Source organism: Falco biarmicus, chromosome 9 (genome assembly GCF_023638135.1).
Source record: "Falco biarmicus isolate bFalBia1 chromosome 9, bFalBia1.pri, whole genome shotgun sequence".
In the NCBI taxonomy this organism is placed as follows: Eukaryota; Metazoa; Chordata; class Aves; order Falconiformes; family Falconidae; genus Falco; species Falco biarmicus.
Window position 1 is genome coordinate 27,202,430 of NC_079296.1, and position 12,265 is coordinate 27,214,694.

At 60.2% G+C, this 12,265-nt stretch overlaps 1 protein-coding gene across 1 annotated transcript; it reads right to left on the bottom strand.

Annotated features, from left to right (window-relative positions):
• Nucleotides 1–7,773: 7,773 nt before the first annotated feature.
• NPM3 (nucleophosmin/nucleoplasmin 3) lies at nucleotides 7,774–12,044 on the bottom strand. Its single transcript, XM_056352881.1, has 6 exons — nucleotides 11,882–12,044; nucleotides 10,173–10,258; nucleotides 9,401–9,520; nucleotides 9,058–9,151; nucleotides 8,514–8,636; nucleotides 7,774–8,408 (listed from the first exon to the last, which is right to left on the bottom strand). The coding sequence occupies exons 1-5, from the start codon at nucleotides 11,922–11,924 to the stop codon at nucleotides 8,545–8,547; spliced, it is 435 nt and encodes a 144-aa protein (XP_056208856.1). The 5' UTR covers nucleotides 11,925–12,044; the 3' UTR covers nucleotides 7,774–8,408; nucleotides 8,514–8,544.
• Nucleotides 12,045–12,265: the final 221 nt, after the last annotated feature.

Consider the following 12,265-nt stretch of genomic DNA (forward strand, 5'->3'; position numbering starts at 1 on the left):
GGATGTATTGCATGGGAATGACCTTGTCTTTGCTACCCACAGCGCTGAGGCAGCCCCAGGGAAAACGAGGAGCAGGGAGGGGAGACACAGCCCATTCATAATTAATTCTCCTCTCTATTCAATTACTAGCAGCAGGGTTAAGGTGTGTTTTGTGGGTGGTGGGAATGCCAGGCCAGGATACTACCCCTATGTTTTAATTGCAGCCCCCTGGAGCTGTACCCACCCCTGTGCAGGACCAACCTGGGTGACATGGCTCCATGAGGTCCCTCTCCAGCAGTCTGCTCTCACAGCTTTGCTTCAGGGAACTGGGCGTTCTGCCCTTTGGAGACCATTTCACCACCTCTTGTCCCTCCTGCTCAGCAGCTTTTTAGGAACGTGGCCTTTGCTTCCACATCTTCAGGTTCTGCTCCTAGAAGTGCTGGTGTCAACACTGGCTCCATCATCCTCTGGTGGCTGCATGCTGACTCCCAGGCAGCGATGCTCCTGTGGATCAGAGGAGTCAAAGCTAGGCTCTGCTTTCCATCCAGGCTGGGTTATTTGGAAGGAGAGCTCACCACCCACATCAGCAGGGCTGCCAGCACAGCAGGGGCAGCCTTGGGTGGCTCAGCATGTGGCAGCTCTGCTCCTGATCCGCAGGCAGAGCAGGAGTTCATCCAGGGCAGTCCATGGATGCACAGGTGGATTTTCCATTGGTGTTAGGCATCCACCTCATGGCTACATTTGGCTCTGATGAGGCCAGTGCTATTTTCATCTCTGGCATCCACCCCCAAGTGCATGGGGGGAGCTCAGAGGTGAGCCAGGCACACAGGTAAAGATCTGGCAGAGCTGAGTGAGGCCAGGAGCCTTGTGGAGGGCACTGAAGGGGAGATGCACCCCCAGGCTGCATCCATCTGCAAGGAGAGAGAACTGGGCTAGCTCTGTGGCCACCCAGCTTGGGAAGTGGTCCACAAAGAGTCCCACAGACTAAAGGCTCCCAGCAATGGCAGTTCACATGGGAGCAGCTCAGGAAGCAGGTGGCATCCCCAGCCCTGTGTGATTTAAACTCAAGGTTGAACATTTTTGTGCAAACCTGCCCTGCATCTAGCAGGGGTCAGTAAATGAGCAGCCTGGCCAGGAATGGCCATGATACACATGCGTGGGGAAGGGGTGACACTCACAGACATGTGGATGAGGATGTGCGTGCTCACAGCATTTAGGCAGCTCCAGTTCATTCCTGACCCCATTGCACAGACCAAAGAACATCTCCAGGACCTGGTCCCAAGACATTCCTGGCTGGCACAACTTCCTCAGCATTGTAGCCCCAACCCAAGCAGCAGCACCTTCCTTGAGGTCTCCAGCCACACACCATCAGGCAGGGCTGGGAAGGGGGGTCAAAGCCAGGCTGGGTGGGAGGGGGCTCCGCTGGCCACCCAGGAAGGTGGGAGCCATCACTCAATGCCGGGGTCACTGTCCTCTGTGGGATGGGCTCAGAGGCTCCTTCAGGGCCACAAGGAGCTGAGACAGAAATGCAAAATATTGGCCCTTCACTGCCTGAGTGCAGCCTCGGCTCCCAGCCAGCCAGGCCAGACCATTCAGCTCTGGTTTGGATCCTCTTAGGAAGAGGACTCCCATGCCCAGCCCACGGTGGGTTTAAGCCTAAAACTAACAGCAGTGGCCGGGGGTGGGGGGTGCATGCTGTCCATCGGCTGTAACTCTACCTTCGTTTGTTTGCTTACAGCATCCACCCAAAATGCCCGTGTGTGTCTCTGGGCCCCTGTGTCAGTGGCAGCTGAACTGCTGACCCCAGGAGTTTGCAAAACACCAGGGTTATGGCCCCTTTGACATCCCAGTCCAGCAGAGCTGCAGCTTGTCCTGACCCTGGCCCTGGGGAGCCAGCACCCGTGGCACCCCACATGGCCCTGTGAGTGCTGGGGAGAGGCAGCAGGGCCAGCAAGAGTGAACCCCAAAGAAACAGCAATGTGGGCACACTCCCCATGGCACCTGCTGCCCCTCCAGCTTGGCCATAGCCCCTTACCTTGCTGGCCAGCCCTGTGGACCTGCCCCAAACCCCCTGCTAGCCCTTATCCAAGCCCAGCCCTCCGGCTCCTGTGAGCCCTACAGCCCCCACCCCATGCTGGCACTGGGGCTGGCACAAGAACTGTGCCCCTCTCCAGCTCCTGTGCCCAGGGCCACGTCTCATCTCTGTGCCACCCTGCACACCTCTGTGTTTTGGGAAGACAGGGACCATGTGGCCCCTGGCACAGCCAGAGCCTGGACACAACCTGTAACTGGTTTCTCCCAGGCACCAGCTGTGGCAGGGGGTTTCACACCATCCTGGAGCATGGCCATGGCATGCACAAAACGCCCAGACTCCCATCACAGTGCAGACACCACCTCTGGGGAGTGCAGGGGCAGGGGCCAGGGCTGCAGGGAGCCAGCCTAGGCAGAGAAACAAGCACCCAGGGAGTTCGGATTGAAACTGAGATCTCTCCAATGACTCTGCTCCCACTTCTTCCCCAGGAGATCTCCCAAGGGCCCAGCCAACCACTAGACCACACTGCCCTTCCCCTGTGAGCTGAGCACCAGGGAGTGGAGCAGGGCAGGTGTCCTACAGACAAGATCCCTGTCCCCTGTGCTCTCTTCATCCTTGGCTCTTCCCATCAGCAGCAACCCTTCCTATCCAGCCCCAAAGACCTTGTGCACTGCAGCTCAGAGGCCTCCATCCACCTGAAAGCCTGTCTGGAGAGCAGAGGCTGAAGCATGGAACAGGTATGGGGTGTCCCACAGCCCCTGTGCAGAGCTATCACCAACAAGGACACCACAGAGGCCAAATCCTACCCACCCAGCCTAGGGCTCTGCCAGCGGTGGGGCTGGGAACAGGGAAACCGCAAGGTGCCCGTGCTCCCTGCAGTTAAGTGTCTCCCTGGGGAGATCCCTCTGGCAAATCCCAAAGCCCCTTGGGGCACAGCCCAGCTGCTCTGGGCAGACCCTACCCCTACAGCTACCACCAACCCTGGCAGGGATGTGTGGCCAGCAGTGATGGTCCTGCCAGTGTCAGGGACAGCCCAGACCAGAGCGATTAGATTTGCACTTCAGAGGGGTGGAAGGCAAGGACACCTACGACCTCCTCCGGGCATCTCGGCTGTGGCTGTCAAGCACAGAGCTGCTAATACCAACCTGACGTGAGGTGGGCTGAATGGGGGCTGCAGGAGAAGACCCTGCAGGATGGATGTGGTGGAGCCTCACCCAGGTTGTCTTGCATGGGGCTCTCTACCACAGCCCAACCATCTTCACTTTTAGCACCTGTTTTATGCTTATGTGAGTTGAAACCTCACTTGCAGCACAACCCCTGCTCTGGTGTCACCCTGTGCTCCTCCAGCACCTTCTGCTATGCCTACTGTGGACTGTAAAGTCACAGCTGTTACAGCAGCAACTTAATGAAAAAAAAACCCTCTTGTATTCTGGGCAGCACTGTGGAGCTGGGGACACACATCCCCACTGCGAGCAGACACTCTGAGCAGCTATTGCAGCCTGCAAATGCCCGGAGCAGAGCCTGGCCGTAAGCAACCTTCTGTGCCAGGATGGGCAGCCAGAAGGAGCCATGGTATATCAGCTGCCAGCTCCCCCTGTGGAGCCAAGAGCTGGAGGAGCCTCTTCTCCACCCACAGAGCAGTCGGTGGGGTGAACACCCACACATCCAGGCCCTGAGCCAGCTCGATACATGCTGGGGAGGACCCAGCACACAGCCGAGCACTAGCAAGCAGGAGATGACCCCAGACCTGAGTTTCAGCTTCTCCAGCAGACAGGGCTATTCCCACACAGTGCACCAGCAGCATTTCCCTCTGCAAGGCATGTCAGTGGGGAAAGGATGGGAATTACCAGCAGCCTGGCTCTTCTAGATGCTGCTGCTTGCTTTCTTGGTTGCAATGTGTCCCCAGCTTAGCTCTGCCAGGGCCAGCCCTGTGCGTTAGGGTGCCCGTGGCCCCCTGAGGCAACAGCAGAGATACCTGTACCTGCTGCCTGGGAGGACAGAATAGGGATAGCAGAGTCCTCTAACGCTGCAGAGAACGGGATGCTCATCACACCCACCACCAGGGTGGTCCCAGCAGAGGGTGGCTCTGCTGGCCCTTTTCCTGGCTCCTGCTGCCACCGAGGTGCCACGTTCTCTGCCCCACCTTGCAGAACCGCTGCACCCTGGGATAATGGGGGATGCTGCATCTCCAGCGGTGTCCCACTGGCTTCCTCCGTAGCCCTGGCAGTCAAGCATCAGAGAAAAACTGTTACCCCAGTTCACTGTGGGAACGAGCAACAGAGAGCTCATGGAGCAGGGGACCAGCCCCACCTACAGCACGGCTACAGCTGCATCTCTCAGCTGCCCTAGGGCCGAGTTCTCTGCCATGGAGAACTGAAACTCAGCAAGAAAACTGTTGGGGCAGGACTATCTGGGGCATCACAAGGAAAACTGCTGCCTGGCCACGCTCAGCAGAGTGGCTCCCCATCCTGCCCCTCCATCCCTGAAAAAGCAACTCAAACCTGACTTCTGAAACCAGAGCATCCCCTGGAAGCTGCCGGCCTGGCCCAGCCACCTGGCTGGAGGCAGGCAGCCAAGCCCCAGCCCTGTGGGGCTTCATCTGGGCCAGACGCTGCAGCGAGCAGCCTGTGCCCCTTGCTGGGCACAGCAGGCCAGTTCAGAAGGGCTATGAGGAGTGCGGCAGCATGGGTGCATGACCATGGTGCTCGTGCATGGTGATCCCCACATCAAGCCATGCTATGGCCATATTTCCCTGCTGCATGGCCCAGCCAGGGCTAGGGCTCTCCAGTGCTGCCTGAGCAGGGAGGGATACAACCCCAGTGATGTCAGCATGCAGAGCCCTGAAATGCAGCACAGAGGAGGGACGCTCAGAGCCAACCACCTCCCAAAGCAACCCCAGAGCCATCAGCTGGGTTGGAGCATCATATAACTTCCTGGTATTAGCACCTCCATCACCCCACGGGAGAGTGATGGGCCCTGCACCCTTACATGTACCTCCAGCATAGGTAGCCCACATATTACATAGACACACAACAACTTAACTCCCCCCGTGCCCATGCAAAACAAGGCAGTCCTCACAGCAGGGGCCCCACACTTCACTCCCCACGCACAGTGAGCCTCCTGTCCCCCACCACCCCTGAGAACCCCCCAGCCCAGCCATGCCCAAGCTCACCTGCTCTTAGACAGCCCTGTTTGTTTGCCCAAGGTATTTGCAGCCGGGGGCACCTGCTTTGATACCATCAGCTCCACGAAGGAAGCTGCTCACCTAGCGTGACCCCTGTAATCCCATCCTTCCCCATTAAGCGCTGTGTGTGAGCACATCCCCCCTCCCATCCTCCTGCCATCTCAGCATTTATCTCCCTCTGCCCAAGCTGAGTGCATCAAGGCTGTAACATTGCTGGGGAGGGGAGAGCAAACCTCCCCATGTCAGTTAGAAAGGGGCCTGGTAGTGCCAACACCCCCCAGGCCCTCCCTTACTCCCTCTGGGATTGGGATGTTCCCTCTCCCCTGGCATCACCCTGCAGCAGCACTGGGGACCAGGCAGCACTTGTGGCAAGGCCTTGGGCTGGGCTGGTCCTGCAACAGTGTGGACAGGTTTGGTGTCCCCTACCACCAGCACCATAGTCTTCATGATGCCACATTTGCCCCCTGGCAGGACTGTCCCTCCTGCCACAGCCCCTTGTCCCAGATACCTAGACACCCTTAAGGAAACCAGAACCCTGAAACCATCTCCTTCTACCCTTTAGGAGGCCAAATGCTCCTTCTTGTCAGCCAGCACTGCCTCTCCCATCCTGCATGAAGCACCCTACCAGGGCTGAGCTGTGCCCACTCCCTTGCCTCACTGTCCCCCACCGGGCTCCAGGCCAGCTGCCTCCCCCAGCTCACCCTTCCAGAATCATCTTTTTAAAAATGATCTACTGGTTCTTATCCCCCCCAAGGCCAAGCTGTTCCTCTGCGGAGAGCAAGCAGGACCAAGGCTTGGCAGATAAATCAGCCCCGACCCCTTCCCACATGCACACAGCCAGGCTGATCTACGGGGTCCTGCATGTGCCAGCCCTAGCAGGGGCTGGGCACCATCCTGGCACAGCCACGGTTCAGTTCATGGCCCTGAACTCTCCTCCTGCACCATCAGCACAGGGCACTGGTGTGCTGTGCCCCACCAGCATGTCTCAAACACACATCGAGCCCTCGGGGAGGATGGTCCCACATCTCTTCACCCAGCAAGGCTGAGCTCTTCTACCTGGGAGCTCCGCAGCATCACCACGCAAAGCAAACCCCCAGGGCAATGAGATTTGCTGAGGGATCTCAGCGCTTGTGGGCATGGGCACAGATCACCAGCCCCGGGCACCCTGTTGCCTCAGGAAGGCAGGAGGAACCATACTTCCCCGGGGACACGTTATATCCCAACCGGCACCCATCCCCACGGCAGGGCCGGACCCAAGGACACCGCTCCACCCAGGGACCCGGAGCGGGATCCCAGTGCCTGGATGCTCCGTGCATCCCAGGGGCTGCCCAGACCCGGAGAGCGGGTGCAAGCCCCGGCGGGCCCGGCAGGGCGGGCAGGGGGAGGCGAGGCGGGGGCCGGCGGGGCCGCAGAGCCGCCCGCAGCGCTGCCCGCCTGCCACCTAGCGGTGCCCGCGCCGGGCCCGCCGCCCGGTACGGGGGGTAACGCCGCCGCCCGGTACCGGGGGGTAGCGCCGCCGCTCCGTACCGGGTAACGCCGCTGCCCGATACCGGGGGGTAGCGTCGCCGCTCCGTACCGGGTAACGCCGCCGCCCGGTACCGGGGTAGCGCCGCCGCCCGCCCCAGCACCCTCCCGCCGCGCCGCTGCGGGGGCCGCGCACCACGGCGGGGGTCCATCCCCCCCGGCCGGCTCTGCCTCCCAGGCAGCGGCCCCTCGCCGTGGGGTGGGGACACCAAGCCCGTTCCCCTGTGCTGCGAGGGGCGAGCCGTGCTGGTCAGGCAGGGCTGACCGAGGGGTGTTTGGGGCCAGAAGGGAACAGTGGGGCTGCAGAGGGGAGCTGCACAGGCCCCGGAGAGAATCAGCCCCGCTCACAGCCTAGGATGGAGCCCGAGCTGAGGATCCCCCCTGGAAGATTTGCCTCTCTCAGAGCTCATCCAGCTCAGAAACTCCTTGTCCCAGGGCACCGACGGAGCCATCAGGGCCGGACCGTACACAGTGCTTCCCAGGGACAACAGTCAGTGTCACAAGCAAGGAGGGCTGGAACAGGCATTGGACCACGAGCCACATATGAAAGAACAGATGCAGGGAATCCACCAGAGAAACATTTGAAGACAGGACCAGCCCCCCAGGGGTGAGAAATGCCACCTGACTGAAGCACCAAACCCTCTCCAGGTACCCAGACCAGTGGGACACGACTCTCCAGCAAAGGCCAGAGCTCACAGCTGTCCCACACCCTGCAGGTGCTGGCGTTTCTCCCGTCTGCAGGACACTTGGACTGAGAGCAAGACACGAACGAGGACCTTGCTGTGACAGTGCCCAGCACCAGGGCCAATGTGGCCCTCACCAGGGGGTGTTGCTAGTAGCTGCATTACCTTTGGGAGCACACGTGGAGCCAGGTCTCTGTTCTGTACAGCCATCTGCCACTCTGCCCCTTCCCTTGGCAGCCTGGATGCAGCACTGCGCTGGCTCATGGGCCACAAAGTGTGCAGAGCCCGCAGGTCCCTCCTGGGAGCTTTGCAGCATCACCAAGCAAAGCAAGTGTCAGGGAATGGACACAGAGGAGCATCTCCCACTGAAGTGCGCATAGCAGGAACCTGCCAGCCAGCAGTGTCCCCCCTCCAGACCTGATGCCTGAGAGACCTTTATTCAGTGTAAAAACAGTTCTTTACAAAGCAGATTGACCCAGAACCTCTCCCCAGATCAATTAGGCTGTGAGATCCCACCCCACCATAACTGCAATTGAGGACAGAGCCTGGGCCCCAGTTTCACCCTTCCAAGTGTATAAAAAACATCAAATTGTGAGTAAAGAAAAGCAAACACGCTAGAATCAGTGAAACTGCCTGTCCCACCACTGGCTTTACATCCATCTGCGGGGGAAGGGGGCCGGGACTGGGTGTTTCAGAGCCAGGGAGAGGGGGTGCACAGAGCAGAGTTCCAGGAGAGCAAAAGGCACAGGGCAAGGATCATCTCCTCCATCCCTGACTCCCAGCACAGGGATGGGGGAGAGGGCATAAACCAGCAGCATCCATCCAGCTTTAGGAGCAGCCTCCCAGGGCTGTGGGAAAGGAGACACCCCAGTGCTGGGAGCAGCCCCTGCTCCCCAAAAAGTTACAACAGAAAAAAGAAAAAAAAAAAGCAGCAAATGTTGAGGTCCTGGCAAGAGGTGTCCGAGGTAAAAGCAGTCCAGGGAGAGAAGTCCCAGCGAGTGAGTACCTGGAGGAAGAACTAGATTGAGACCAGCAGCCTCCTGCAGCAGGGCAGCTTTCGCCCATGCTTGCCACACCAGCGTCACAGCCACCCGGCTTCCTGGCCCCTCACCTTGCCTGGAGGTAAGTTACTGCTTCCTCCTCTACTTCTTGGCTGGCATGATAGGAGCAAGTTCCTGTTCCTCCTCCTCAGACAAGTCATCATCCTCCTCAAACGAAGCATCTTCCCTGTGCACTGGGACACACAAATAACTGTTGCTCACCAATGTATGTCTTTGCAAATGCAATCGGCTCCCAAGATACCCCAAGAGCAGATCAGCCCAAGGAGCACTGGAGCAGTTTTGATTGCAGCTTGTAGGCAATAAGCTGTATCTCAGCTGGAGGGAGGTCTTGGAGGGGAATGGCAACAGCCAGGCATGGGAAAAGGGGACAGCATGTGTCACCCAGACCCCTTTACCCGAGCAAGGCTTTACAGCAGGGAAGGAATCCCTGCACAGAGACAGCCCGTGGGGAACCAGCACAAAGGAGGCACTGAGCACACACACCGGGCAGCACCGCGCGCAACTCCCAGGGGCTCCCTGGCTGGTGTTCATACTGATGGAGCCCATCCATACCCCTCCCTCCCACCAAGCCTTTCCCCACCCACAAGTCCTTACCGATCCTGTGCCAGCCAGCAAGGCGCACTGGGCCAGAGCCTGCTGCCAGACGGAAGGTCACTGGAGGCTGCAGCTTGAAGTTGTCCAGACTCAGCTATGAAGACAGAGGTGGAGCTGAGTTAGGGGCAAAAGCAGAATACCCTGCAGTCCTCACCAAGGCACCTGGCCCAGTTATACATGTCCTTCTGAGGCCATCTGCAGCCAGGCACAGGCCACCCAGAGCATTTCCCTGCGAGCTGCAGACCAGCACATGGTCAGGATTCTAGGGGAAATGTCCACAATATCCAGAGATGTCCAGCTTTGCACAGTCATCCCCACCCAAGCCTTCAAAACAACCTCTTACCAAGGGCTGGCATGACAATTTCAGATTTGCCACAGGCACAGCAATCTCCTGGTTCTCGTGGTTTCGCCCGACAACCTCCACCACATTGCACTCGTCCTTGGCACCGTCTGTGAGGCAGACCTGGGTGGGAGCAGAGATTGTGAACTACTGCTCTCCCAGGGGACACAGCAGGGACAGCCGGGGCTCTCCGTGGGATAAGCAATGTTACCAACCCAGCTGCTGCGCAAGCACCACAAAGCAGGGAGAGCACAGACCCCTTCCCTGCAGCAATTGCCCCCTAACCACCTCTGGAGGAGCTCTGTGCCTTTCCCAACTGGGATGGCTGTTCCTGCAATCACTTTAAGAGATGGCTGCATTTTCTGCTGATCTGATCCATGCTGGCAGGTCCTGTGCTCTCAGGACAGAAAGCATCCCTCAGGGAGAGCCAGGAATGAAACCCTGCATCTACCTGGGCTTGGAGAGCAACAAGCCAGAGACCCAGCTAGCAAGCAGGGCATGTTCTAGTGGCAGGCTCCAGCAAGGTCAAACACAAGGAAAAATCCTTTCCTTCACCCCATGCCTTGAATATTCCTTTGCTGAGCAGCCCCCAGCCACCGCTGGCTTCGCTCAAGCACCTCCACATAACGTATAAATGCAACAGCCTCATGGCCTCACTCAAGGGAGTCCCATGGTCCAGCTCGGCCAGGGAAGGGGAAATGAGCCTGGGAAAGAGCTGTGAGGCTGTGGACCACTATGGGAGAGGACAAGCACAGTTCATTCTCATTTCTCTTACCACAGACAGAGCCAAAATGTGGTCAGAGTCATCTTCCTCATCCACCTGAAACGTGTAGGATTTGGTACTGGCAGTCAGCTCACAGCCTGGAAAGAGGAGATGGGAAAAGCTGCAGCAGCCATTACACAGCCCCAGCCACAAACGGCAAAGGGTTCTCAGGCCAGGCCCCAGCCAGGCATGCACATGGCATCCCTAAACTAATTTATTTTCTCATGCTCAGGAGCAACCTCAGATCAGGGCACCCTGGGCTCTGGGATAAAGCGTCCCCAAGAACTATGCACCTGGCTCAACACCATACAGGGACAAAACCTGGTGTCCCCAAATCGGGCTGCTGTGAAGCAGTGCCCAGGGCCCCCCAGCACAGGCAGGGCAAGGCTCATCTCTAGAGAGCCTGGGCACACCACTGCGGACAAGAGGAGAGGGAGCAGGCAGAGAGGTGGCTCTGCTTTCACCAGTGTCAGCAAAACATTTGCTCTGGCCAGAGTCTGGGCACAAAGACACAGACTGCGAGACCTGAATGGTGAGGAGCAGCCAGAAGGGAGGATGCGGGGCCAGGCTGCAGGGAGCTGGGAGTCCCCCGAGACAAGCCTTGATACCGATTTTATTACGTACTTTTCCAAAGAGCTACAAAAACAAGGGAAACACAAAATTACGTCTTTGGCTCTTGATCAGGATTCAGCTGACCCTGTGGAGGATGGAAAGGCAGCGCGCCCTGGGCGTGTTTGCTGGCTGCAGGCTCATTCACCGGCGTGCAGCGGGTCGGAAAACACAGACCCGAGCCGCACGCACCCGTCCCGGCATCGGCAGCTCAGAGAAGGAACCGGCCCCAGCGAAGGCAGCCCAGGGCGGCACCTTCCCGGCCGCCTCCCGGCTCGGCTCACCAGGACCGGGACCAACGCCCGGGTGCACAAGAGGCCCGGGGGGCCGCTGCCCCCCGCCCCCCCGCCCCCCCCCCCGGGCACGGCTGGGGGCGCTCCAGGCCGGGCGCGGGGCCACGTGCTGCGGGGGCGTCACAGCCCCAGCCGAAACCCCGCCCGGGGAGGAGGGACACGGCTCTGCCGCTGCGCGACACGCTGACGTGGGAGCGGGCGCGGGGGATCAACCGGAGGAGCGGGAGAAGCTGGCGAGAGCCGGGGCTGCCCCCGGGGCTGCCCGCCCCCCCCCCCCCCCACCGCCATTACTGCCGGCCCCCTACACCCCCAAGCTCCCGCGCAGGTCCCCCCCGGCCGCCACCGTGTCCCCCGCCTCCCGAGCCTGGCCGCACACGTGTCCCTCTGCCCCGGGCCCCAAACTCCCGTGTCTCGGCCACACACGGGCTCTTCCCGGTGTCCCCGCCCGCGGCACCTCTAGCGCCCGCCGGGCACCCCCGAGCAGCGCCCTCCACGTGTCCCTGCTGCCCCCAGGTTTCTTTTTCGTCCCCCTGCAGCGCGTTCCCCCTCCGGTCTATTCCACACCCACGTGTCTCTCCTGCTGCCACACTGTCCCCGTTAGTCCCCAAAGTCCCTCTCTCCCCCCACTCTATCCCGCCCCCATCTCTCTTTCACCCCCTTCGTGTCCCTCCTGCCCCCCCGTCTCTCGTTACCCTGATGTCTCCCTTACCCCCCCGCCCGCGTCTCACCGCCCCAACACGTCCGTTACCCACCACACGTCGTGTGTCCCCCTCCCCGTGTCCCCGCTCCCACCCCCACCCCTCGCCCGCCGCCGCTCACCGAAGAGGACGCTGCCGGGGCAGCCGGGCCCGTGCGGCTCCATGAGGCGGCAGCGCGGCGCTGGGAGCGGGGCGGGCCGTGCCGTGCCGGAGCAGGAGGGCCGTGCCGTGCCGTGCCGTGCCGGAGCGGGGCGGGCCGTGCCGTGCCGCCTGCCCCGCCTCCTGGCTGTGGCTTGGTCACCCAAAGGGCCCTGCAGCATCGCCCCGCATCCTGCATGGGGACACACACACGACCCTGCTGCCACCAAGGTGGGCGAGATGTTCCCACGTGGGAAGGGCTCCCTCACTGCAGCGGCTGTGGGGAGGGGGAGGACCTGCTGAAATGCCGTAGTTATAGTATTTTATTTCCTCGCAATAAAAGGGGAAGGGTTATTATCCCAGAAGG

What these genes read in the sequence shown, in the direction of transcription:
- NPM3 (XM_056352881.1), bottom strand. Translation starts at nt 11,924, where the DNA reads ATGGAGCCGCACGGGCCCGGCTGCCCCGGCAGCGTCCTCTTCG. An exon ending in AATTGTCATGCCAGCCCTTG is followed by an intron (nt 9,152 to 9,400) that starts GTAAGAGGTTGT and finishes CTGTCTTCATAG; the next exon opens with CTGAGTCTGGACAACTTCAA. An exon ending in TGCTGGCTGGCACAGGATCG is followed by an intron (nt 8,637 to 9,057) that starts GTAAGGACTTGT and finishes TGTGTGTCCCAG; the next exon opens with TGCACAGGGAAGATGCTTCG.